The 26995-nt window shown below is 50.7% G+C and overlaps 1 protein-coding gene across 1 annotated transcript; it reads left to right on the top strand.

Annotated features, from left to right (window-relative positions):
- LOC311182468 (complement C3-like) lies at nucleotides 1–26409 on the top strand (the record flags this gene model as incomplete). Its single annotated transcript, XM_084251280.1, has 41 exons — nucleotides 1–65; nucleotides 206–413; nucleotides 877–1051; nucleotides 1215–1285; nucleotides 1379–1467; nucleotides 1550–1632; nucleotides 1889–1976; nucleotides 2325–2427; nucleotides 2531–2648; nucleotides 2954–3069; nucleotides 3745–3885; nucleotides 3972–4181; nucleotides 4343–4552; nucleotides 4810–4971; nucleotides 5222–5351; nucleotides 6193–6273; nucleotides 7882–8079; nucleotides 8258–8369; nucleotides 8656–8759; nucleotides 8848–8987; nucleotides 9420–9626; nucleotides 10255–10306; nucleotides 10468–10554; nucleotides 10712–10915; nucleotides 12408–12483; nucleotides 12743–12911; nucleotides 14614–14709; nucleotides 14869–15022; nucleotides 16675–16847; nucleotides 17052–17210; nucleotides 19363–19422; nucleotides 20288–20378; nucleotides 22184–22229; nucleotides 23189–23276; nucleotides 23584–23670; nucleotides 23886–23991; nucleotides 24357–24446; nucleotides 25079–25165; nucleotides 25253–25342; nucleotides 25445–25580; nucleotides 26116–26409. The coding sequence occupies 41 exons, from the start codon at nucleotides 1–3 to the stop codon at nucleotides 26246–26248; spliced, it is 4995 nt and encodes a 1664-aa protein (XP_084107406.1). The 3' UTR covers nucleotides 26249–26409.
- Nucleotides 26410–26995: the final 586 nt, after the last annotated feature.

A 26995-nucleotide genomic window follows, 5' to 3' on the forward strand; every position in this document is an offset into this window, starting at 1 on the left:
ATGCCCTGGCCACTGGGGATGATTTTACTCTTCTTGGGGATGCCCCTCATCCATGCTGAGCCACTGTGAGTCTGGAGAATTGGGGGGAACCCGGCCAGCTGCTTACACAACTGCCATTTTCGTGATTCCCTGCATGCAACCCTGTCTGTCTCTGCCATTGCTCCCCCCCCCACTTGAGTCTCCCCCTGTGTTTTCCTGCGGGCAGATACATCCTGGTGACCCCCCGAGTCCTGCGGGTTGGTAGCCCTGAGAACATCCATGTGCAGGCTCACTCAGACTCCAACAAGCCTCTAGAAGGGACCCTGGAGGTGAACATCACCGTGTGGGACTTCCCCTTGAGGAAGACAGTGGTGGCCAGACACCAACTCCTTCTCTCAGCCCAAAACGACTTTATGACCCAGGCACTGGTGACGGTGAGTGGCAGGCCAAGGAAGAGGCCACAGAGGGAGACTGAGCAGCAAGGGTGGAAGGGGTAGACTCTAGAGGGGCTTCCCACAAAGGACACTGGAGAAGAGACACAAGGCCTGGGAAGACCTACTGTTCCTTTTATCTCCTTTCTGGTTAGAAACTCCAACAACCCTAAGTCTGGGCTCCAGGAAGAGTGGGGATTAGCCCATTTGATGCTTCTGTGCCAATTATTAAAAGCGCCCACTGCCGGTGGCTCGGGAAGCTGAGCGGGGCCTGCATTGCGTCCCCAGTCCCACTTCCCGGCCTCTGTGGCTGAATGTCCTCGTCCAGCTTGCACAAGCACACGTGGGGACTTCACTCCAAAGGCAGAGCCAAAGGGCACCTGTTCGATTGTTTCTCTGAGATCTGGCACAGGGCTTTGCCCCAAAGGTTGAAGATAACCTAAAGGGCCTGAACATCTCTCCCCAGATTCCTGAGAGCCTGGTATTTCCCCCAAAACCAGGCCAGCAACATGTCATCATCCAGGCAAGCTGGGCGCCCACTTCAGCCTCATCTTTCATGGAGAAGCCGGTGCTGGTGGCTCCCCACGCTGGCTACATCTTCATCCAGACAGACAAGACCATCTACAACCCTGAGCACTTGGGTACTGTGCCCAGGCACTTGACCTGGGGCATGCTCTTTCTCCCAGCCCTGGACTCCCCAATGCCCAGCATGTTCCCCCTTCCCAGGGTCCCCCCATTTCCCAGGATGCTAGTGCTCATGCTCTTCTCCAAAGCCTAGCCAACACCGAGTCTCCCCTCCACCAGTTCAATACCGGGTGTTTACCGTGAACCACAAGCTGGATCCCGTGAGCCAGACATTCACCCTGGATATCAAGGTGGCCTTTCCTCTTGGGAGGGTGGATCACAGACGTGGGGGTTAATGACACGTTGAAGTCCTGGCCGTAAACTGCTCATCTCCAAATCTACAGAACCCAGAGGGGATCACTGTGCTCAGCCAGGACCTGCTGGCGAAAGAAGGCTTCTTCACAAGCTCCTTCCAGCTCCCTGAGCTCATCAGGTGCTCCATCTGGGGCCCGAGGGGTGAAGGGATGGAAGTTCTTCTGCACTAACTCTATCTCTCCTAACTTTCTGTACCTCAGTCTTGGGACCTGGAGCATTGAAGCCAGTTACCAAAGCGCCAAAGAGCAGAAGTTCAAGGCAGCCTTTGATGTGAAAGAGTACGGTGAGAGAATTGGTGGGGAGGGCAAAGCGGAACATACAAGGCATGGGGCTGGCAACAGAAAGGAAGTGCTGTGGTGTACCTGCTGTGTCCCAGACCCTGGGCGGGTGCTGGTGAGCAAGGCTGTGTGTCCCAGCGCTTGAGGTTTTCAGAATCAGGAGAAGGAAGCAGAATAGAGTGGAGGAGGGGGTGAGGAGGGGCCAGGAGGGAAGGGAGATGGTGAAACTCTGATTGTGGCCACTGCCTTTGCTGCATCCAGTTCTCCCATCTTTCGATGTCCAGCTAAAGCCAAACAAGACCTTCTTCCACCTCAACAGTGAGGCTCTGGGTGTGGACATCCAGGCCCGGTGAGTTCCCATACCTGCAGCCTATCCAGAAGACCAAGGGTGCTAAAAGACAGAGAGAGATGGTAGGGACACCCTCAGCCACCCATGAGACCTTCTTCGCCACCTACATTGTCCTACGAGTTTGTGCAGGCCACATCTGCAACACAAAAAGGCTTTATGGAACATATTTGTTACTTCCCAGCATTGTGTGGGTCAGCAACCAAACTATCTAAGCTTTCAGGGATCCTCTCTGCCCCTCCTAAAGTTGTGCAGTCACTACCACAGTCCCTGAGGCCACATAGCCCATCCTGATAGCACCATGAGCTTGTGCGTGCTTCAGAGCCAGTTGGATGGCTCTCCCTCCCTCAGGTACATATTCAACAAGCTGGTCAATGGAAACGCTCTGGCCATCTTCGGGATTAAGCTGGATTCCCGCCGGATCCCCATCCAAAGTTCCCTGCAGCGTGTGGAGGTGACTGAGTCCTGACTCCATCCCCACCTCCCCTCCCTCGGCCACCCTCCACTCCCCAAGAAACCATCACCACTTCCTCTCCTCTCTCCTGCCCTGAAAGCAGGTTTCTGAAGGCCTAGGCCACATCTCACTCCACAAAAACATGCTGATGACTGCATTCCAAGGCCCAGAGGAGGAGTTCATCGGGGCCTCCATCTTTGTCAACGTCACCGTGTTCTCAGGTGCCACCCTCACCCAGACCCCTGCTGAGGTCAGGGGGGCTGTGTTCTTTTCCACCCCATACCACCACCCACGTGACCTCAGGCCACATGATCTACCTCCTGGGGTCCCCCCACTTCCCAAGATCCTAATGACTACACTCAGTTTCCTCCCAGCTTCAGTTTCCTCATCAGAGAAATGAGAAAACAGGATTAGGAGGCACTGAAATTGTATTACTGTCTTTCCCTGTCTTCATCAAGACAGGCCCCACAGCCCCCCAGGAAATTAAGCCTCATTCACAGACCTCATGGCCTCCCTGTCTCTCCAGGCGGTGAAATGGTCCAGGCCGAGACCTCAGGGGTGAAGATTGTTCGGAGCCCGTACAACATCAAGTTCATCAAGACTCCCCAGTATTTCAAGCCAGGGATGCCCTTTCACTTTAGGGTCAGAGTCTGGGTTCACTCCACCCGGGGACTCAGAACCATTTCCCCCAAACAGACCCTTCCTCCAGGAGACAAAAACCTGCACTGGGCTCTCCAGTCCCCCACAATTTATCTGTTTGAGAGTTGAGTCCATCCTGTAACCCAGACCAAGCCCAAGATTTCCCCAAGTCTTAACCCTGGTCCCCTCAAAATGTGGTGATGGCTCCAGAATTTCTCTAAGGGGGCCAGAGAGCCCACAGTCAGTTGGAAGGTGGTGCTTAGGAGTGTGTCTGGAGGCTGCATTTGCAGCGAGCATGCACTTTCTACAGTCATCTATTTAGGGTGACTTTGGGATGTGTGATGGGCGTTAGGAAAGCTGGAGACATCTTTTGGTGCCAATCCGACTCCAAGTTTTCTCCAACCTCTCACATCTCTTCCTACCCTATCCAATCCCCACACCCCTTACCCCAACACCCTGGCACATGAGCACCCAGGCTCTGCATCTGGGTTCACACTGCAAAGCTCTATGGGCCGCCATTCGTAAAGACCAATGTGAATAGCGCCTCTGCCATTGTTCCGTGAGCCACTGGCGCAGTTCCACAAGGCGGTCCCGTCCAGATTGTATTCCCAGTTCCCACCTCTCATGCCAGTTCACCCTCAGGCCTGCCCTTCATTTGACCCCAGATTCCTCCCCCAGGTCTTCGTCTCAAATCCTGATGGGTCCCCTGCCTCCAGAGTCCCCGTCCGCTGCCAAAACCACAGAGTATACACCTCATCCAGCGGGATGGCCACTCTGACCATCAACACAGACGCCAATATGAAGCAGCTCCCTATTCAGGTACCAACCTGATGGGCAGGGGTGGAGGGGCTAGGCTGCATGAGCCAGAAGGGGATCAGGGGTTCACTTGCCGTGTCTCTCCCCAGGTGGAAATTGATGAGTCTCTCCAGCCAGAGGAACAGGCTTCAGCCAGGATGACAGCTTGGCCTTATTCAACTCAGAATGGGTCAGGGAATTTCCTTCACATTGAGGTGAAGACATTGGGTACAGATGTTGGCAGCAACATCCATCTGAGCCTTAATACAAGACATCAGAATCCTGAAACCAAGAACCAGATCTCTTACTTCACCATCCTGGTAAGGAGTTCTTTCCTGGGCATAGCCCTGGGGAGCTGGGTTTGTGGGAACCAGGTGAGAGAGAGTCAGATTAAGGGGGAGGGTGCTAAAGAAAAGGGACTATGGGCCTCGGGGAAAAGCTGGCCCTACCCTTCTCACCCCTGGCCTCTTTTGTATCCAAGGTCTTAAGTAAGGGTCAGATCGTGTATGCCAAACATCAGGCAAAAAGCCAGGGAAGTGTCTACACATCAACCATTATTGATGTGACTTCAGAGATGTTGCCCTCCTTCCGCATCCTGGCCTTTTACTTACTACCCAAGGGAATGGGTCAGGACCCTGAGCTGGTGGCTGATTCACTATGGATTGATGTGAATGACAGATGCATGGGAACGGTGAGTCAAACTCCTGGACATTCTACATCAACATAAAGTTCAGGAGAGAATCTATAAAGGTCAAGTGTCCCCCATCTGGAGGCAGGGGATAGGAAGAAGAGGAAGGCTTATAAGTTCCATCTAGGACTTGAACAGGATGCGCGTAAACATGTGGAGTTGGGCCTGGTCTGGTGGAGTTCCTCGACGCTCCACCAAAGCAGTAGGTGTACTTGGGGAATCTGAACATCTTTACCTGATATCTCTTTTTTCTGGTTCAGCTGAAAGTTGGTCTGAAAAATGAAGAATTCTTCCAGACTTTTGATCCCAATAGCAAGGTGGAACTGAAGGTGACAGGTGATGCCGAGGCCGCCGTGGGGCTGCTGGCTGTGGACAAGGCTGTCTATGTCTTAAACAGCAAACACAAGCTCACACAGAAGAAGGTAAGAGCATGTGGGCTTTGGGCTAAGAGGTTGCCTGGAGATTCTAGCTGGAGCTTTAGTTTCTGCAGCCATCAAATGGACAATATTGGTGACTGAGCCAGTGCACAACACAGATATTGGTGGTGGTAAGGGTTCAATAAATGGCAGAGGATGTGAGAGTTAGTATTTAATCCAGCAGTTCAATCCATGGTTGTGCCCTCCTAAGGGCTTGCTACAGGTTCCAAATCCAGGTTCCTCTCTCAACTCCCAGGTCTGGGATGTGGTGGAGGAACATGATGTTGGCTGCACCGCGGGCAGTGGGAAAGACAGGCTTGCTGTGTTCAAGGATGCTGGATTGGACCTGAAGTTGAGCACAGGGACGGACACCCTGGCAAGTTCAGGTATGGGGGGTGGGGAGCAGGAGGAGGGAAGGAGTGGGGGGAAGAGCTACCTAGTGGTTAGGAACATGGACTTTGGGTGAAAATCCAGGACCCTGCCCCTTACCAGGGGCTAGTCACATTTCTTCTCTGAGTCTCAATTTCTCTACTCATGAAATGGAGATAATAATAGAAGTAATTCGCTGTGTGTTAGTTAAGATATCAGTTTGGCCATGTGTTATCAGTAGCTTAAATAATGTATTATGTTTATTTCTTCCTCACTCACAGTTCAGAGGTCTTTCTGGTACTCAGGCTTCTTATAGCTTGTTATTCTGTCATATTCCAAGATGAAATCCACCCACCATGCAGCAAAGTGAGGACATTTATCTCACCTCTCACTAACCAGCATGCAGTCACATGGCCCGAGCCAGATGCAAGAGAGACTGGGGACTCCAGTCCTCATCCTAAATGACATATAAGAGATGGAGGTTGCCACAAAAGAGGGGAGGGAAAATGGATATTGGGGGCAGCTAGGACTATCATCTTTCAGCTGAAAATCATGATCTTAATAACAGTTTCTATCTATAAGCTGGATCCTGTGCTAAGGACTTTTATAGACATGATCCCATTGATAGAACTATGATAATATCAATTGACTTAGCAGGGGTAATTAATGCTTACAAAAGTTAAGTGACTTGCTGAAAAATGAACTTTTAAAGGCCAAGCCTTGAACATGTGTGTGTGCCATGAGAGAAATGAGGTGATCCATATAAAGCACTGGGCAGGCAGTAAACATCCAAAAAATATCAAGGATGTTAATAATGATCTTGACAATTGTCCTGTCATTCTTCCCTCTGACCCCCAGACTGGCAGTGCCCCCAGAGCACCCCTCCCACTCGCCGCCGCCGCAGCTCCCTAAAGAGGATGGAGACCAAGAGGAATGCAGGTCAGAGCTAAAGCCGAGTGCGCCCCTCTTGGCTCTCTGACCTACTTATTCATCAGAGCTTCAGTTTTCAGGAAATTGAAGCCACTCTAGGTACTTCAAATAGGGAGGGAGCACTTTCATGATGGATGTTTGGTGCTTTAAAAATCATTGATGGGAGTCTGTTTACTGGGATGCAAGATCACCATCCACGAGGCCTCAGGAGGCTGATGAGCTCTCTCCTGAGGCTGCTTGTATAGACAGTCAGTGGAAGTTTGGCCAGGTGTATCAGTAGCTTAAACAAGATACATGTTATTTCTTCCTCACTCATAGCCCAAGGGTCACTCTCATACTCATTACAAAAACACACATAGCTTGGAGCCCACCCCGCAGCCACCACTGCTGCAGGGAAAATGGTTTCTTCTCTCCTACCTTGCAGATCTTACATACAAGCATGTGAGTGGCAGAATCTCGTCCCACCCAGGATCCTAGCAGCAAGAGAGTCCAGAAAATGTATTTAGATGTCTAGCCTCTGTGACAATGGAGGGCATGTACACGAAAGGAGAAAGGGGTGCTGAGTGGTGTGGGTCATATCGCTCAAACCCGCCATCCTCGAGCCCGGGTGTGGGTCTCACAGGAAGCTCTGAGCCTAGGGACAAAAGAAGAAGCGTGCCAGGAAAGCAATGCTAATGACTTGGCAGATCTAAATAAGGGGAAATAAGTAAAATCTAATAAAAATTTGAGGTAAAACCCTAACCTAAATATCAAAATCCATGCTAACTAACCTCTGACAAAAACTTTATAGGATTGTTTTTTTGTTTGTGGTTATGATCAACTATATTATTTAACTACCAAAGTCTTAATCATTCAATATGGTAGAAAACAATTTTTTAAATCACTACACTTTTTATCTTTTTTTAAAAGATTTATTTATTTATGTATACAAGAACTGGGGTACAGTCCAGAGGTGTGACGGGGAGGTGAGGGGATTCACCAGAGACAGAGCGGGGAACAGAACAGGCAGACTGATGAAATACACTGCTGAGGGGAGCAGAGGGCGAGACAGGAGAGGTCTGCCGCGCCATGTGGACATCTCCCTGACCGGGGATTGAACTTGTGCTGCTGTGGCTGCGGATATTTTCATAGGTTGTGTCTTGACCCCTTGCACCTCCAGAGAGGCCTGCACTTTTTCTTTAAATGCCTTCCTTCAGTTTGCTAATTTAGAAGCATTCAGCTTACTACTTTATAACATTTTGGCTTTCATCTTTTGAAAATACATAATGAGACTCAAGAATCAAATCACATTGTAATAAGAAATATGGCATCGCCCACCCCATCAGAGGAAGGCGGAGGAGACTGCAGCATGGAGTCCAGTACCAGCTCTGCCGCTTGCAAGCTGTGTGACTCGGGCCAGTGAATTGACCTCTCTGAACTCAGCTTCCTCTTCAGAACTCACCCTTTGGGTTCAATGTGTGGCTCCAGGGAGAAGACACAGGCAAGGTGCCAGGGACAGCATCTGCCACAATCCCATGGCCAAACAGAGGCCAGGTGTCCAGGACAGTCAGGTGACTGTGTCCCAGCTTCCTGGGGTCCCACCTAGCCCCTCCTTTCTCCCTCTAACTCTGACCCCAGTCAACAAGTTCAAGACAGAGCTGGAGCGAAAGTGCTGCGAGGCTGGGCTCCGGGAGAGCCCCATAGGGCTTTCATGTGAAGAGAGGACCCGGCATGTCCGGCATGGTCTAGCCTGCGTCGCCGCTTTCCTGAGCTGCTGCCATCTGTCTGCGGCCCTGACTCGGGAGGCCCGCGAGGAGCAGCTGCTTCTGGGCACAAGTGAGGGGCCACAGCAGGGGGCATGGGGCTGGAGGGTTCCAGTGGGGGCCATGGAGTGCCACAAAACAAAAGTGGGGAGATGGGCCACTGGTGGATAGGGTGAAAGACCCCACCGAGGGGTCTGGTGGGCCTTGAAAGACACACTTAGGAGACCCCACCCCACATGGGCTTCCTGCAGCCGATCAAGACGATGACTTTGATGACATCTTCCTGGAGGACCTGCCTGTGCGAACCTTGTTTCCTGAGAGTTGGTTCTGGAGGAAATTTACTATGCCAAAAAGCGACCCAGGGTAGGTCCACAGTCCCCATGCCAGCATGTGGCCCCTGGACCTTTGGCACATCACTGGACACTGATTATGACCAATGTCCCCTAGTGAAGACATTGACTTCTTAGGACAGTCCCATGATTGAAGCCCTTCCCAATGGGTCCCCCCAAATTATGGCCCTCCAATGATGATGTCTTTAATGAGGTGATCCAGTGATCCCTCCAGAGTGATCATAACCCCTGGTCAGTGATCCCCAATCCAGAGGATCTGTCCAGGCAGCATAAACTCTGTAATGTCCCCACCACCACAGGTCGGCCACTTCCAGCAACATCTCCCACTACTACATCAGTGAGAACGTGCCAGATTCCATCACGACGTGGCAGATCGTGGCCGTCAGTCTCAAGGCTGGACAAGGTAACCCCACGAACCCAGTGTTGAGGGGTCAGGAAAAGGTGGCCCTGCCCAGCCCATCACATCGGTCAATGTGCTCTTCTGATTGTAGGTCTTTGTGTCTCAGAACCCTTTGAGCTGACAGTCATGAAACCTTTCTTTGTGGATCTTAAGTTACCCTCCTCCGTGATCAGGAATGAGCAGGTCCAGATCCAAGCCGTGTTGTACAATTTCAGGGGCCACCAGGCCAAGGTGAAGTCCCCAGCCCTCCTCTCCATGGTCAAACACCTCTCAACGATTTATAAAGCTGATGGAATGTGTCCATTATTCAAAGTATTTTATGCAAGGTCACATAGCAAGGAAGCAGAAGAGTAAGGTGGTGGTGCTTTTGAAAAATGTCTAAGGTATTTTCTTATTTATGCTTCACAATAATCCCAGCAGTGGGTGTGATTATTGTCTTTGGTTTGGAGATAAGGAAAGTGAGGCACAGAGAGGGTCAATGGTTTCTCTGAGATCACACAGCACATAAATAGCAGAGGGGCCTTGACCAGGCAGGGTCTTTGCTATGAGCCACTGTGCCATGCTGTTAGCTACTCAGGATTCTCAGGGTGGGAACAGGGAGGAGACTTTGACTGTAAGGTCACCCTGTGCTTCAGGACCCCCTAACTGGCCACCCTGCTCCAGGTCCGAGTGGAGTTCCCCCACAAGGAGGCATTGTGCAGCGCATCGAAGCCTGCAGTCCCGTGGCGCCAGGTGGTGGTTGTGCCCCCCACCTCCTCCAAGATGGTGCCCTTCGTGGTTCTCCCACTGGAGATAGGCAAAGTGGATGTGGAAGTCAAGGTCGTGGGCCTTGGGGTCCAGGACCATGTGAAGAAGACACTTCTGGTCAAGGTAATGGGTGTCTCCCACCCTTTGCTGCCAGTGCAGACAGTGGGGTCCCAGGCTGTGTGGTCACAAAAGGGGCAGGTGGGGCTTAGGATCAACAAATAAGTCTCCCAGAGGTGAGAGGCACAATGGCGTAGATTTGAAACTTCAATCACAAAGTCCTCAATTCCAGACTGGAATCAAGTCAAATTTTTTCTTTGCTGTGGCAGACCTTGGGCAGTTTACTTAACTTCTCTGAACCTCCATATCCTCATTTTCAGGATGAGGGTATTTATCATAGCCATGAATAATAAAAGAGCTGTGAAAATTACAGCCCACCAGTGTGTGACCTGTACATTACTTGCTTAAAAAAAACAAGTTTAACACCAAGGATAGCGCACAGCCCACGAAGTAGCATGTACATTCTCTCCCTTTTATCCTCTCCCTTTTACAGATGAGAGAACCAAGGAGCAGAGAAACTAAGAATTTTATGCAAGGTCACATAGCAAGGAAGCAGAAGAGTTGGGATTTGAACCCAGACATTTGGGCTCCAGGGTCTGAGATCTTAATAGCTAAGCAAGCCTTCTCTACTGTCACTGTGGCTGTAACTACTACGAGTGTTGTTGTTAACTTGCTTCCTCTTTGCATCCCACAGGCAGGGGGGCAGATACAGAAAATATCCAATAGCGCCCTCCTGAACCCCCAAGGTTTGTGGGATCCGATAGGGGCATGTGGCATCCTGGGTCCATGCCAGGGTAGAGGGAAGGGCTGAAATGAGGGGATCCAACCAGGAGAGCAGTCCCAGTTCTGAGTCTCTGACCTGCCTGGACCCAGAAACTGCTTGTCACAGTAGGTTGTTCCTGTTCAGGTAATACCCAGACGTTCCTGGTGCGAAGACAGGACTTTTTTAACAAGGTCCCTGACACAGAGGCAGAAGTGTTTGTCAGCATCCAAGGTACCTGGGACAGAGCTGACTCCTGGGAGAATGGATAGGTGGCACTGAACGGCCTCCTGGGTCCAGGGGCAGGCGGGGCTGGGGGTGCCTATCTGGAATGATGGGAAACCATGGTGACCTCAGCCATTCCCAAGTGACCCTACTCGCCTGATGACAGGTGACATCCTTGGTGAGACAATTTTGGGCAGCCTGACACCCGGAGAAACAAGGAGGCTGCTGAAAGTCCCGAGTGGCTGCCCCGAGCAGACCCTGAGCTCCTTCACCCCGGTGATCATCCTGACCCAATATTTGGATGCCACAGGCCAGTGGGGCAAGGTTGGCGTGGAGCTCAGGGACCAGGTGATGAAGAACATTGTCAGTGGTAAGAACCACTCTCCTGGGACCTCAATGAGGGTGGGTGGGAGAGTGACTGGCGTACCCCTAGAATGGGCCACACTCAGACAATAACACCCAAACTCTGACTCGTCTCCCAGATTACAACCTGATACCGATCCCCAGGTGATCCCAAACAATGACCCTCAAATAGCTAGCTCAAGGTGACCCCTAGATTGCTGGCAAAGTCTGACTCCTCTCCCAAAGGATGACATGATACCAAGTCTCCCAGCTGACCCCCAAAAGTGACTATCATGTTGCTTCTTCACACTCACCCCTCTCCCAGGCTACAGCCTGACAACAGATACCCTGGTTCACCCCAAGAAGCAGTCCCAGGACAGGTGCTGTACTGAGACGCTGTCCCAGGTTATACACAGTCAGTGGCGTGCGCTGGCTCTCACCCCCAGGAGTCCCCAAGCAGAAAACTCCAGAATAATCCCAGGTGATGGCTTTCCAGTTACACCTGAATGCCGACAGCTCCCCAGGTTACAAAGAGAAATGTATGCACCTAGTTATACCAAGAAACCCTCAAATTAATTTGAACAGGGCCTCCCCCGTGGCGCAGCGGTTGAGCGCTGGGTTGCGAAGCTGCCCGCAGCCTCTGCGGCGCCGGTTCGATCCCCGGCTGCTCCCCGGCCACCAGAGGAGGGTCCTACATGGCGCGCAGACCTCTCCTGCTGCCCGCTGCACCCCTCAGCAGTGTACTTCGGTTCTTCTGCCTGCTCTGCTCCCTGCTCTGGCTCTGGTGAATTCTCTCACCCTCCCGTGCTTCTGACTGTACCCAGTGCATGTATAAACAAAACAAACGAACAAACAAACAAATAAATAAACAAAACATGCCTCTATTTAAAAAAAAAAATTAATTTGAACATTGAGACTTCTCCCCAGTTACACTCAGACACCAACTCTTCATCCAAGTGTTCTCTATGGTAACCCCAGGTAACATTCCAATACTCTTTTCCCCAATGTTACAAACAATAAGTGCCCAGGTAACCTTCACTTAATACCCAAGTAGCAATGCTCAGAACACACCTGAGAGCTGCCCCCTCCAAAATATACTCAAGAACAGCCTTCTCTGGGTTACACAAGTACACTACTTTACATAGACACCCCTAGATTACAGCCAAGAAAAACACCCCAGGAAGCTCCAAGCTAGTGGCCCCTCAGAGTACCCCGTTCTCCGGGATTTGCCTTCCACAGTCTTTTTGAGTGGCAATTCCTAGCCACATCCAGAAACTACCAGATGGGGCAGTTTTCAGGTTCCCCCTGGATGCTATACACTGGCTTCCACAGTCACACCTGGGCCCCACAGCCCCCTTCTTAATGTACCTAGACAAGCCCCCTCCTCCAGGTTACATCCAGATGGGACACGCCCTCTAGTCACACCCACACCTTGGCCCTTCAGACTATGCTGACAGCTGACCCTCTGCACAGATGCCCAAACACCAATTCCATGCGAGTCCTCCTCCATCTCGCTCCAGGTTACACCCAGATGCTGACCCACCGCAATGAAGACGGCACCTACCACGCAAGCAAGGGAAACCCGGGAAGCACCTGGTAAGGATGTGGACAGCGGCCGTCCTGCCACCACCTGGAAGCTGGGTTCCAATAGGGGCCTCGCCCACCCTGGAGCCTCCCGGGTGGGGTCTCAGGGCAAGCAGTGTGTGGGCCAGCAGACCTGGGCAGCAAGTGGAGAGGGTTGGTCTGGACCAGTGTGGCCCACAGTGTAGATTCTCCGTGGAGTAGATGCCAACACTCTAGGGCCCCCTTGCTGCTGTTCCCAGTCACCACCCAAGCCCCTCCCCACCCTCCACAGGCTCACAAGCTATGTGTTCCGGGTCTTCTCCCTGGCCTACCACACCACCACGGTAACTGTGGTGGACAGGCGCTCTCTCTGTGACTTGGCCACCTGGATCATCACCCAGAGACAGGCGGAGGACGGGCATTTCCTGGATGAGGGCCCTCCGATCATGTCATCCATGCAGGTACTCACTGCCCTGCTGTCTGGGACATTCAAACAAAACCCAGGGCTCTGCACGTGAACAAGGGGACTTCAGGTCTCTGGCCTATTCCTAGAATGAGAAGAGGAAAGAGCCAAGGTTTAGGACTCAGCCTCACAGCTCCCTGGTCAGGACCACCCTGTTACAATGTGAGAAGGCTGGGGACACCTGGTTGCCCATCTCTCCTTTGCCCCACATCAGGCAGGTGCCAGTCCTGGCCCTCCTCTCTGGGACTGAGTACCCCTACCCCCAGGCAATACCCCCATCTTTACCCGAATCCCAGTAAGTTTCCCTTAGACAGTTTCCTTTTTAGCTAGTGTTACAATTGCCTCAGTCTTTGGGGTTATTATGATTGCAAGAGGCCCTTCAGCAATAACCATCAGGAAAACTGAAAAAAAAAAAAATAGAGGCTTATTACTTACAAAGCCTGGAAACTACACAGCATACCTGGGCCATAGTGAGGGCTTAGGGAGAGAGGGACACCCTGGGGTCCTTGGGGTAGAGGATGGGGAGTCTAGGGTTTCAGGAGGTCACTCTCTACTAGGTAATTTAAATCATAAGAACAGAAATTTAAAGCAAGGTAGAGACCAAAAGAGAAGGAAAAGGAAAAATCACAGAACAGTTCAAGTGGTCAGTTATCTAAATTAACCAGAATTTGTAAAATAAAGGAACCTTAGTGGGAGGAGGCAGCTGGCACACAGCTCCTCAGGGACCAGTGCTGAGTTTGTTTGAGCTGCTCCTCTTTAGGCTGACTACCTGGGCACCCAGTCTTCAGTCAGGTACTTGCCTCACCAAAATAAATGCCACCAGTATTTACATTTCAGGCTTCTATAAAAGCATTGCATAAGCTGTCTAACACCATGCCAACAGGGCAGCTTAAAACAACAGGAATTTATTTTGTCACAGTGTTGGAGGCTAGAAGTCCAAAATCAATGTGTCAGCAGGGTCACACTCCTTCTGAAGTCTCTAGAAATGAATCCTTTCTTGACTTTTCTAGCTTGGTGGCTGCTGACAATCACTCATATCCCTTGGTTTGTAACTGCACACCAATCTCTTTGTCTCCATCTTCACATGCCCTTCTTCTGTCTATCTTCATGTAGCTTTTTTATAAGGACGCTAATCATTGGATATAAAGCACATCCTAACCAGTATAACCTCTTCTTAACTTAATTATATATGCAAAGACTATTTCCAAATAAGAGCACATCTTAAGATTCTAGGTGGACACAAATTGGAGGGGGAATACTACTAAGCCCTCTACAGGGGTTGAGGGTGAAAGCCAGAAGAATAATGAAGAGTTTGAACCCTAAGTCAGTTATTTGCTAGTAATAGGGAGCCTTCACGTCTCTGACCCTCCATTTCTCCATCAGGAAAATTAAGTTGCTGAGAGAATGAATGCTCTGAGACAGTCTCAGCACCTTCCATGGGTGTTAGCTTTTCTGAATAAGGCAGACTCCATACAGGAAGATCTCAAAATGGCTTCTCTCTCTCTCTCTCTCTCTCTCTCTCACTCTCTCCACACACACGCACACACGCACATACAAACACACTTTACCCTCTTCCCATCCTACTTGCAACATCACCCAGCCCAGAGTGGGGCACCTGAGAGTTTTCCAAGGTCAGGGAGGAGAGGTTGGAGGTGTCCCAAGATGGTGAAGGGAACGTGGGTATGATTCTGCATGCGCAGGGTGGCTACAGAGGCTCCGAGGCAGACGTATCCCTCACAGCTCTTGTCCTGATCGCATTGGCTGAGGGGAAGGAGTTGTGCATCCAGGATATACCGGTAAGGACCCAAAAAGGGAGGGTAGGATTTGGAGGGTGCTATACCCCCTGCACACAGGAGCTCCCCACCCTCATGTCGCTGTCAGTGAATGCTTCTTTTCTGATTTTCAGACCCTTTTCCTGATTGTCTTCCTCTAGCCTCCTCTCTCTGACTCCCTAGGATTTAGCTGCCAGCATGGAGAGAGCCCGTGACTTCCTGGAAAGACGCCTCCCCAACATTCAAACAACCTTTGCTATTGCCATAACCTCCTATGCTCTGGCGCTTACCAACAGCCCCCGAGCCAATGACCGCCTGGACAGTTTTGCCAGTCATGGTGGGTGTGGGGCACTTCTTAACCATCTGTGCATTACCCACAGTTATTGAGGAGGAGAGAGATGTGTGTTGTCAAATCTAGCAATGTGTAACTCATTATTCAGAATTTATTAAGCACCTATGTAACTGGAAAATGCTGCGGTTGGAATGCCTACTGTTGCCAGAAGCCAAATGAGCACAGACAGGAATTGAATCTATCAATATAAGGTGCACTTTATTGTCAGAAAGCCAGTGATCTGAGAGAACAAGAGATTTTACCCCCAAAACCCATTCTGACATCTCATCTTGAGCTGGCCTTTTTTCTAGTGAGTTAAACAAAAGCGGTTAATCATAAGTGAACAGCCCATCACAACAGTCCACCGCAGCTGATCTCCTGGCCTTCATCATGTTTAGTCCCCAGAGTTTGTGGTCACCTCTTAGGTACATCCTGTTTTCCTGGGCCTGGAAAAACATCCTGTTTTCTTGATGGCATCAATGTCTGACACTTCCTCAGGGGCAGGACTGTCAGTTCAAAACAAAGAAAAACAAATCAGTGGTGTTTGTGTGTAGCCTATGCTGTGTGTGTGCCTGCAGATCCCTGTGCTAGGGAAGGTGCCTTTCCCTTTCTATTTAGCCCATCACGTATGGTAAGTGTGCCAATCCTGAGTTCAGAGCCTAAGAAACCAAGGTGAGCAAGATGAAAGTGATCCCTGCCTTCAAAGGTCCCACCATCCCTGGAGAAGACAGACAGAAGATAAACAGATCAACAGAGAAACACAAATTAAGATAGTGCTGAGATGGCAGCAATACAAGGTGGATGGGAGAGATGGCAAGGGAATGGGGTAGTGATTGGAGAGTGAGAAGACCTCTGTGAAAATTGAACTCCTCAGCTGGAATGAAAGATGAAAAGTTTCCCTTATGTGGAAGGTCAAGGACACACCAAACTAAGGGAATAGTACATGCAAAAGCTCTGAAGTGAGAAAGTGCCTGGCATAGTAAAAGATGGAAACAAGGTCATAAAATGTGGGTGATTGAGAGAGGTCTGACTATCATGGCCTGCCATATTCCACCCCTGAGGGTCCTAACCCCATCCTCTCTATTTCCCAAGTCAAGAGCAGTGTAAATAGGAAAATTTGCTTGTGGATTGACTGGATAAGCTGAAGGAGCTTCTGGGTTTTTTTTTTATATTTATTTATTTTATTTATTTATTTATTGTATTTATACAAGCACTGGGTACAGTTAGAAGCACGGGAGGGTGAGAGAATTCACCAGAGCCAGAGCGGGGAGCAGAGCAGGCAGAGGACTGAAGTACACTGCTGAGGGGCGCAGCGGGCAGCAGGAGAGGTCTGCGCGCCATGTGGGACCCTCCTCCAGTGGCCGGGGAGCAGCCGGGGAGCAGCCGGGGATCGAACCGGCACCGCAGAGGCTGCGGGTAGCTTCGCAACCCAGCGCTCAACCGCTGCGCCACCGGGGAGGCCCTGAAGGAGCTTCTTTTAATCTCATTTTCCCCATCTCTAAATAGTTGCAGTTTCCTGGAGTGATTCTGAAAATGCAGTGTCCACATGTCTCCTTAAAATAGTGGTAGAAAGAAATTAGGCCAGGTGACACAAGGAGAGGGCAGATTTAGGTAGGTAGGTCCAGATCTTGGTGATGAGATGGGCATCTATCTTCTAGACAAAACCCACTGGCCAGTGAAAAGCAAATGGCATAATTCCCTGTACACCATTGAGGCCACGGCTTATGCACTGATGCAGAAACTGAAGCTGGGTCAGCACAATGAGACGCATGCCATCGCCAAGTGGCTACTGGAGAAGCGGGCACTGGGCGGAGGGTTCAAGTCCACTCAGGTGACGGGGAGGGGGGAGGGGCGGGGGGAGGGGGGCGGAGGGAGGGTCTCAGAGGTGGGAGTTGGGAGTTGGGGTAGGCACTAGCCATGGTGTTGACGTGGGGCCGGCCCACCTGAAGAAACAGTCCGTAGTGCTAAGGTGCTGTCCTGCGTGCCCCGAGGGCGCTGTCTGTGGTGCTGATCCACTGTCCCCATCCCCACCCAGACCACGGTGGTTGCCATTGAGGCCCTCACCCGCTTCAGCGAAGCTGTACCCTTCGAAGACGTCCAGGATCTCCATGTCCAGATCAGTGTCCCCAAGAGAGCCTTGAACTTGGAGTGGAACATAGATCAGAACAATGCCTACCAGCTGCGGTCAGCAAAGGTACGAAACTGAGGGACAAATCACAAGTCCACACAGGTGGCATTGAGGATGAGATTGAGTCATGTCCCTGCCCATCTCCCTGCCTAAAACTATCTCACTACTGGTGGCCACACTGCCAGTGTAGTGCTCCATTTACTCTACAAATATTTTCTGAGCACCTACTGTATCCCAAGAATCCATCTGGGCAATCTGATCCATCTGGAGTTATATTATGAGAGATCTGTGGTGCCTACTCTTGAAATTTGCAGTCTAGGAAGAAAATAAACCAATAAATATATTCTGTTTTAAGTTTTCTGAACTTAAGTGTGGAAGGGGGAAAATATGCTTACTGTAGGGAGTAAAATAATCCCTATGATCTTACACCATGGAAGAGGTAACATTTACCTTCAATCATTCTGCCATCTTTACTGAGTACTTACTATGTGTCAGGCTTTGTTCTAGGGGCTGGGACTATGGCCATGAAAAAAGAAAAAATCTCTGTCCCTGTAGAATTTAGTATTTTAGTGGGAAGGGAGGTCAGACAATAAAAAGATATAAGTAAGTAGACTATGTAGATTGATAAATGATGACATGTCATATGGGAGGGCTGGGAACATCAAGGAGCTGTGATATTAGATAGACTGGGCAGGAAATATTTCTCAAGAAGGTAATGTCTGAGCAAAGAACTTAAGGAAAAGTAAGAGTGAGCCTTGTAGCTATCTAGGCAGATGAAAAACAAGAACAAATACCTTGAGGAAAGAGGTGTTCTATCAGCAACAACAGGACCATTGTGGGGTCTCCCTGGTGGTACAGGGGTTAAGTCTGAGCACTATCACACTATCACTGCTACAGCCTGAGTTTGATCCCTGGCCAGGGAGTTAATCCACGTGGTGCAGCGGACCTCTCCTGTCTTGTCCACTGCTTGCCTTAGCAGCGTGTTTCAGTAAATCCACCTGTTGTGCTCCCCACTCTGTCTCTGGTGAATCCTCTCACCCTTTGCACCTCTGGCCTATACCCAAGTTATTCTATGCAAAAATAAATTTAAAAGTGGGGGCCTCCCTGGTGGCCTAGGGTTTAAGTCTCAGAGCTATCATTGCTATGGTCTGAATTCAATCCCTGGCCAGGGTTCTAAACTACACATGGCGCAGCAGACCTCTCCTGTCTCACCCGCTGCTCCCCTCAGCAGTGTGTTTCAGTAAACCCTCCTGCTCTGCTCCTGACTCTGTCTCTGATGAATCCTCTCACACCCTGCACCTCTGGCCTATACTCCAGCTCCTCTATGCAAAAATAAAATAAAATAAATCTTAAAAATAATAATAAATAAATAAATAAATAAATAAATAAATAAATAAATAGGGATGGGTGTGATGAGGAAAAGGAGTGAGGGGGGGAAATGAGGGCAGGAAGGTGATGAGAGTCTCACGGACCTGAGCTGACACTTGGACTTTCCTCCAAGTGAAGTGAGAACCATGGATGGCCCTGGAAAGAGAAGGGTCATTATCGCACTTACACAATATGAACATCTAGTGTAGCCATAATTATGGTACATAGAATATGGCACCAGTCAATATATATTATTTAGGCACCATGTTGCAAAGTTGGTGTTATTATTAGCCTCATTTGGGGAAATGTGAGACCAAAAAGTAAAATAATTTGTCTGAGTTCACACATACTTTCAGTAGATGAATAGGAGCTGTCAAGATGAAGGGCGTGGGGGAATGTGCTGTGATACAGAGCAGGTACAGAGTAGTACAGGCTTGCACAGGTGTGACCGGAAGCGAGGTTGCCAGGAAAAGTGATGTAAGGAGAGTGGAAGGTTGGCAGGGAACAAAGCATAAGAGCTGGGGGTTTCAACAGGGGTGATATGATTAGATGTGAATTTGTAAAATTTTGTTCTAGCTATGCAGTAAGAATGTGTGAGGACAACAAGGGTAGATGCAGACATGCCAGGAGAAGAGTCTTGTGGGCTTCATGCACAGCAAACTTTGGAGACACTGCAGAGATGTATGTGAGGACACAGCCTGAGCAGGCAGTTAGAGTGGATCATGACAGTAGATGCCACAAATGCTCTATCAAGAAGAAAAAGCAAAACCATTTTCTTCCCCACCCCCTTTGCATCTGAGCCACATTTTACTGCTACCCCTGCCATCAAATACTCTTGCTTCTCTTCAAGTTCTCTGCCCAGGACGAACTAGAGATCAAAGCCAGCGGCAACGGGAGAGGCACCATCTCGGTGAGTGTGGTTTCCTGCCCTTGAGACCCTAAGCTAGAGCCCAGCACACACTGCAGTTTGTGAAATGGAGTCAGTCTAGACTCCAAAACAAGACTGAAATCAGCTATACTTATAGCTGCTGTTTAGGATATTGCTCTTTGCTAGGAAGCAAACTAAGGACACCAGCCACCTCGACCCCAGAGAAGTTGGTAAAAATATGGACACCATTCAACAGGCAGGGAAATGGAAGCTCAGAAAGGTTTTCACATTGTCGAGGCAAGACTCAGGAACTAGAGTCCAGAGGTCATTGAACCTCTTTGCCCCTACCAGGCTGAGTCCCTGGAGGGTGTCTCCTTCCTTGCCTTCCCAAAGGGAGATTCTCCTTCCAGAGTGTCTCCCAAGATCCAGAGGCTCACTCAATCTTTCCCCGAATATCTGGAGGCTTCATCACATCTTCCGGCCTATGGCCTGTGGCCAGGAGAACAGCCTTTGTGTTCACTAAGTTTCAGACAGCTTGTTATATTTCAGGGGACAGAGTCACAACTGAATCCCTGCCTTTGTTGTGTGACCTTGGGCCTGTCACACACTTCCTTGAGTCTCAGTTAAATTTAAATTCATTAAGCTTAACTAAAATTGCAAGTTCACTTCCTCAGTCACACTAGCCACATTTCAAGTGCCCAACAGGCACACATGGCAAATGGCTGCCACATGGAAGCACAGGGAGGATCCATCACCTCCAATCCGGACGGTCTGTTTCATAGACCCGGTCTAGACTTGAAGGTGTTTTGGCCACTGCACCCAAGGACTGACCTAGGCAGGCAAGGACTAGAGTAAGGAGGAAGGGGATGTGTAGGGAGAGACTCTAAAACATTCCCTGCCCCTGCAGATCCTGACCATGTACCACAGGTCCTCAGAGTCATGGGAGGACACCTGCAAACTGTACACATTGAATGTGACTCTCGTCAGTGCCCCAGAAGGTAAGCCTGGGTCCAGGGATGCCTGACAGCCCTTTTTAATTATTTACTACACACTGGGTACTGTGTTGGACTTTTATTTTAACTATTATTAAGGAATGACATTTAATGCATTGTTCAGTCATTCAACAGGTACTTGCTGAGTATTTATTACATGCCTTGCCCTGTTTCTTGGTTCTGGGAACATAAGCATAAACAAGAAAACTATCCCTTCTCCTGGAGCCCACTTTCTAAGAGAATACAATCACAATAGATTACACTCCTACTACTGCTACTTATTTATAACAAATAAATCAATATTATAGAAATAAATATATAAATAAAATAGGAGGGCCTCCCCGGTGGCTCAGCGGTTGAGCGCTGGGTTGTGAAGCTGCCTGCAGCCTCTGCACCGCCGGTTCGATCCCTGGCCGCCGGGTGAGGGTCCCACATGGCGCGCAGACCTCTCCTGCCACCCGCTGCTCCCCTCAGCAGTGTACCTCATCACTCCGCCTGTTCTACTCTCCACTCTGGCTCTGGTGAATTCTCTCACCCTCCCGCACCTCTGACAGTACTCAGTGCTTGTATAAATAAATAAATAAATCTTTTCAATAAATAAATAGGAGATGTTTGACTCAGGGGAGGTTAGGAGGAAGCTCTCTGAGGAGGTGACATTTGAGTTGAGAGATGAGAGAAATGAGAAATCAGCCATGAAGCAGCTAATGGAAGAGCATCCCAGGCAGGCAGAACAAGGTGCACAGGCCCTGAGGCAAGAATGAGATCACCTTGTTTGAGGAGCAGTGGTAGAGTTTAGGAAAATGAATTGAAGACGTGTCAGAAGCAGAGAGTGCAGGGACTTGCAACTTCTGTGAGGACTTTGGTTTTTGCTCAGAGTGAAGTAGAAGCCAGAGTGTTCGCAGTGTTCTGACAGAGCTAAGATTTGCATAGATTCCCTTTGTTCAGTCTGAGGGGAATAGACTGTAGGGGGCAAAAGTAGGACCTGGGAGACAAGGAAGGAGGGGATTGCACTGGTCCAGTTATAGATAATGGGAGGACCAAGGTGGGGGTGTTGGAGGTGGTCAGAAATAGTGCGATCTTAGAGTTTCCAGTCTGAGGTACTCCAGGAAGGCAAGAGGATCCTGCTATTGGGAGCTCACTGTGGTGGTAGTGGGGAAAAGCTCCACCAATCCCACTTTTAGGCACTAAAAAAGTGACCAAGACTTTGGTTTGGGCCCTATTTCCTAATAATAATAACAACTGACAGTTATAAAACACTGGCCAGGGACTATATTAATTTGCTTTGTTTGTATTAATCCACTTAATTCTCACAACAATCCTGCTGGGCTGGGAATACAATGATTCATACTTACAGATTAAGAAATGAAAGCACAGGGCCTCCCCTGGCAGTGCAGGCAGTTGAGCTCAGCGCTGTGGAGCTGTCTGCAGCCTCTGCAGCGCCAGTTCGATCCTGGCCAGCCGGTGAGGGTCCCATATGGTGCAGCAGACCTCTCCTGTCTCACCTGCTGCTCCCCTCAGCAGTGTATTTCATCAGTCTGCCTGTTCTGTTCCCCGCTCTGTCTCTGGTGAATCCTCTCACCCTCCTGCGCCTGTACTCCAGTTCTTGTATAAATAAATAAATAAATCTTAAAAAAAAAGAGAATGAACTAGTTTAAAAGAAAGAAAAGAAAAAAAGAAATGAAAGCACAGAGAGGTTAAGCACATTGCCCAAAGTTCACCCAGGATTTGGGTCTAGGAACCCGACTCCAAAGGCTGTGCCTATGCCCAGAGGTGTGTTACCCCACCTCTAAATGCCTGTCCTCTCTCTGCAGAGAATAAAAGTGGAGAAGAGACTTTTCAGCTCCGGATGACAACCAGGTCAGGACACCAGGACTGTAAGCTGGTGGGGGAGGAAGATCTAATTATCAGGGACCTAGACCCTTGGCAGCTCTTCCTGGGTAGTGAATAGAAGACAGAAAGCAGCCGAGTTTGCCTCTCTGTGCCTACTCCCTCAACCTGCCCTCCCCTTCCTGTCACCTATTCTGTCCCCATCTTGCCCTCCCAGGCTCACCTGCTCACAATTCTGCCCCCCATCCTGCCATGTCTTGGGATGGCGAGTTCTATTGACCCAGAGGCCCAGGCAGGCTCCAAGCTTCACAGCTTTCCCCAGCCCTCATCTTCCCCAGACACCCAGCCCCCACCCCAGTCCTGCTCTGCCTCCAAACTGCCTTCACAAAGGTCAGCCCCAGATAAAAACATGCATTGAGTGTCAGGCTCTGTTGTAGGAGCTGGAGGTACAACTGTGAGCGAGGCAGCCACTCCCCACCCAGTGAACGTCAAGTGTATCAAGGGAGACAGATAACAACTAAACAATTAGCCAGAATCAATGAAAAATGACAGGTGTGATTAAATGTAGTGGAGGAGCAGTCCACATTGCCTGAGGAGGACAGAGGGGAGAATGATCAATGTGCAGAGGCAGCTATGCATCAGCTGAGACTGCAAAAATGAAAAGATGTTCATTTTTGGAAGAAGCTAGGATTCCAGGCTGAGAACAGCATGTGCAAAGGTCCAGTAGTGAGAAAGAGACTGATGCTTAAAGCAATCAAATGGAGGCTGGGTGAGAGAACATGAGGTGGAGCGCAAGCCAAGGCATTTGGTAAAGATGTTTCAACAAGGAGGCTACCTCTAAGATTTTTGTGTGCTGTTGGGGGCACAGGAGTGTTGGGGAGACCCCTGAGGAGGCAACTGCACTTGTCCAGGCAAAAGATGATGGCATGGGGGTTATAGGGGACAGCCAGGAGTGCAGTGGGAATACACTGGAGCCGTGAATTCCCCAGGTTCCAGGATGATCGAGAGGCCACAATGAGCATCGTGGAGGTCTCCCTGCTCACTGGCTTCTACCCCAATCAGGATGACCTCAAACAGGTAATGTGTGATCAGATAACCTGATCACTGCTGAGTAGGGTGCGGAGGCCTAGTCACAACACCTCACACTCCCCAGGTGGGCACAGGGCAGGGAGGATCTTCACAGAGGCCTCTGGGTTAATGTCCTCAGGTCCCTGGCCCATGGTCACCCATGGTCAGTGGCCATGGTCACTCCTGGTGCATCAGTTTTCCTGCAGTTTCCCCTGACTGGACAAGGCTAGGAACTCTGAAAGGTGCCTCACACTAACTGGAGTTCCTAGGGCTGTCGGGGCCTCTGCTCACCCCCAATCATCACACTCTGTCCCAGCTCACAAGCGAAGTGGAGATGTACGCCTTCCAGTACGAAACCAAGATGAGCTCCAGCGACAGCACTGTTGTCCTCTACCTGGAGAAGGTGAGGAAGGCCCAGTGCTCTCTGCCAAGGCCTGTGGGTAGTTCAGGGGGCAGAGAACCCAGTCGGCACCTTTGGCAGTGTTACCAGAGAGCCATGCCATCTGAGGTCAGCTCCTCTAGTTTGGATGCCCACATGGTCAGCGCAGTCAGCCCCACGAGGTCAATGTCCCATAGTAGGTGGCCGCGGTCAGCTCAGACAAGACTCCCCTCCTCCAGGTCTCCCACAAGGAAGACACGGTGCTGGGCTTCCGGGTCCACAGGATGCTGCAGGCAGAGTTCCTGCAGGCCGCCCAGGTCACCGTCTACGACTACTATGAGCCTTGTGAATAAGGGTCTGGGGGTAAAGGGGATCCCTCAAGGGGTCTGCGGGAAGGCCAGGACCCAGAGGGCGGGATGGAGGGGCCAGAATGGGGAGACAGGCGTGGCCGACGGGAGGGGGCGGCCAAAAGTGTGATGGAAGGGACCTAAAGGGATGTGGGGATGAAGGGCGTGAGCTTCGTGGGTTGTCAGAGGCCCGGCCTGGGAGAGGGTGGGGCGGAGCCGAGGAGGCGTGGCCTGCTGGGAACGGGGTGAGCGGGAAGGGCGGGGTCTGTCGGTGAGCGCGCCCTGGGCGGAGACCCTGCCCCCAGGAAAGCCCGCCCAAGCCAACCCCAGGCGCCCGCCTTCTCTCCCCCCACACCCTGGAAGCCCGGAGGTGCAGCGCCTTCTACAACCTGCCTCAAGAGCCATCTTCCCTGCGCAAGGTCTGCCACAGGGACGTCTGCAGATGCGCCGAGGGTGAGGCCGCGTGGGGCCGCGGAGGGCTGACGCCGTCAGGCTGGGGGTCCAGGAACCCGTGGCCACTTCCTGGCTGCCACCCGGGCTGAGACAGAGACAGCGAGATAGGAAGAAAGACGCAAAGAGAGACAGAGGAAAAGAGCTCCAGAGACGGAGATTTACACACATATGCCCAGACACAGTCAAAGATCAGGGAAACGCAGAGCCAAACCAGTAACAGACCCTAGTGGTGTGACTAGAATCGGGGCTACCAGAGTGGGAGGGTGGAGGGGATCCGATAGCTGATGGTGGGAGACTATGGGTGCCTTGGGGTGGGGGTGGGGTGGTGACATCCATCTGAAGAGGTGTGATCCTGTATCTCTGAATCACATACCATGTGGTAAACCAATGTAACCTCAAAAGAAAAAAATCAAGCAAAACAAAAACCCAACCTGGAGGAAGACAGAAAGACATGCAGATGGGAAAAACAGACAAGAAGATAAAAGGAGATACAGAGGGGATGGGAGAGCATCCTACACATGAAAAAAGGCCAGACCCAGAGACCTAAGAGTTGAGGGGGGTCTGAAGGGAGGAAGCCCCCCCCCCCCCGCCAGGGCAGTGCAGCCAGAGCAGCAGCCTTCCTGACCCTCCAGAACAGTGTCCTTCCCTGAGGAAGGACAGCAGCAGAATTAAGATGGCCGAGCTGCAAGTGGCGGCCTGTGAGCCTGGCGTGGACTTTGGTGAGTGCCATGAGTGTTGGGAATCAAGCCTAGAACCACCTACAGGAGTCACCACCACAAATGCCCTTCTACCACCTTCTTCCTCAGTGTACAAGGTCAAGCTGGAGGACATGGAAGCCTCTGAATCCAACCCCTACATCTACTATATCATGAAGCTCCAAGCCATCATCAAGAGTGGTATGTCCCTGGAGGAAGTAGCTGGGGCTCCTATCCTGGGGACCCCAAAATGGGGGGGGGCGGACCTGGGCATGCTCACATACTGGGTCTCCTCTCCTCCAGGCACGGACTCTGCCCCACCCCTCACCAGAAAGAAATTTGTCGCCCACACCAGCTGCCATGACTCCTTAGGGCTGCAAAAACAGGAGACATACCTGATCATGGGCCATACCTCAAGCCTGTGGAGAATCAAATCTGAGTGCGTGAGGAGCCCCTGCTGCCCCGGGACTCAGACCTGGGCTCCCTCCTCTCTCCCAGCCCAGCCCTTGGTGTTGAAATTCCTGAAAATACTTGCACTCAGCAAGTGTCTCAGGTTTCAGGGCTGCCCCAAATGGAGGTTTCCCTAAAATGATATTCATTGTGATCCCTCTTCGTTGTATCGAATGGAGGTTTTGAGTGGTAGGCTGTGCACTGCACAACTCCATGGAGCCCAGGGACGCTCAGAGATGGGCACAAAGATGTGTAGATTCTGTTGTTCAACCATGGGCAGTAAAGAGTCAGAGGAAAGGTTGCCTTTTCCAACCCCTGGCTTTATGGCCTAGAGGCTTGGGGCAGTGGGGAGGGGGGGTGGAGTGGCCTGGGTGGGGTAGGTGAGGAGCAAGCTGGCCCTGTGGAGGAGACACTCTACACTGAGGATCCATAGCTTCCAAGTCAGACAGAGGGGCAAGGCAAGGAAGTCTCCATGCCACTGAGCACCAGGCTGTCTCACCCTCCTTTCTGTCTCTCATCCACAGTTACATATACGTATTGGGCAAGGAGACATTCCTCATGCGTTGGCCAGCAGATGGGGATGTGGACAAGAGGGAATTGCTGGGCCAGCTGGAGGAGTTTTCAGAATATATGCACACCCATGGCTGTCAGTCTTGAGACCCTGAGATCTTTGCTGTTCTCGGCTTGGCGGGTTGGTGGGGGAAGGGGGCTATCTCCAAGCAGGCCTGGGTCTGGGTCACTGGGATTAATCCAAAATAAAGAGCATGGAATATCCTTCCCAAATTCTGTGCATTTGTTCTTGCTTCAACATTCAGCACAACCTATCACAGGATTGCTTGGACCTGCCTCCTTCCTTTCTCCCACTCACCTGCTCCATTCCAACCACATGGGTCACCTTTGTGTCTTTCCTACACCCAAATTGTTTCCCACCTCAGGGCCTTTGCACTCACTCACTGTTGCCTCTACCAAATATATCCTTCCTCCAAATCGATGCATGGCTTGAAACCATCCCATTTTTGGACTCTGTTTAAATGTCCCTTTTCAAAAATATTTTCTTTAATGACATAACTAAAATAGGGCCTCCCTGGTGGCGCAAGGAGTTAAGCACAGCACTATGAAGCTATCCGCAGCCTCTGCAGCATGAGTTTTTGTCCCCGGCAGACCAGAGAGATACCCACATGGCGCAGCAGACCTCTCCTGTCTTGCCCGCTGCTCCCCTCAGCAGTGTGTTTCAGTCAGTCTGCCTGTTCTGCTCCCCGCTTTGCCTCTGGTGAATCCTCTCACCCCCCTCCCTGCACCTCTGGCCTGTACCCCAGCTCTTGTATGCATAGATAAATAAATCTTTTTTAAAAATTAAAAAAAAAATAGACCCCCTCTACCACTTTCCCCTTGCCCCAATTTATT

Source organism: Talpa europaea, assembly GCF_964194135.1.
Source record: "Talpa europaea genome assembly, chromosome: 12".
In the NCBI taxonomy this organism is placed as follows: domain Eukaryota; kingdom Metazoa; phylum Chordata; class Mammalia; order Eulipotyphla; family Talpidae; genus Talpa; species Talpa europaea.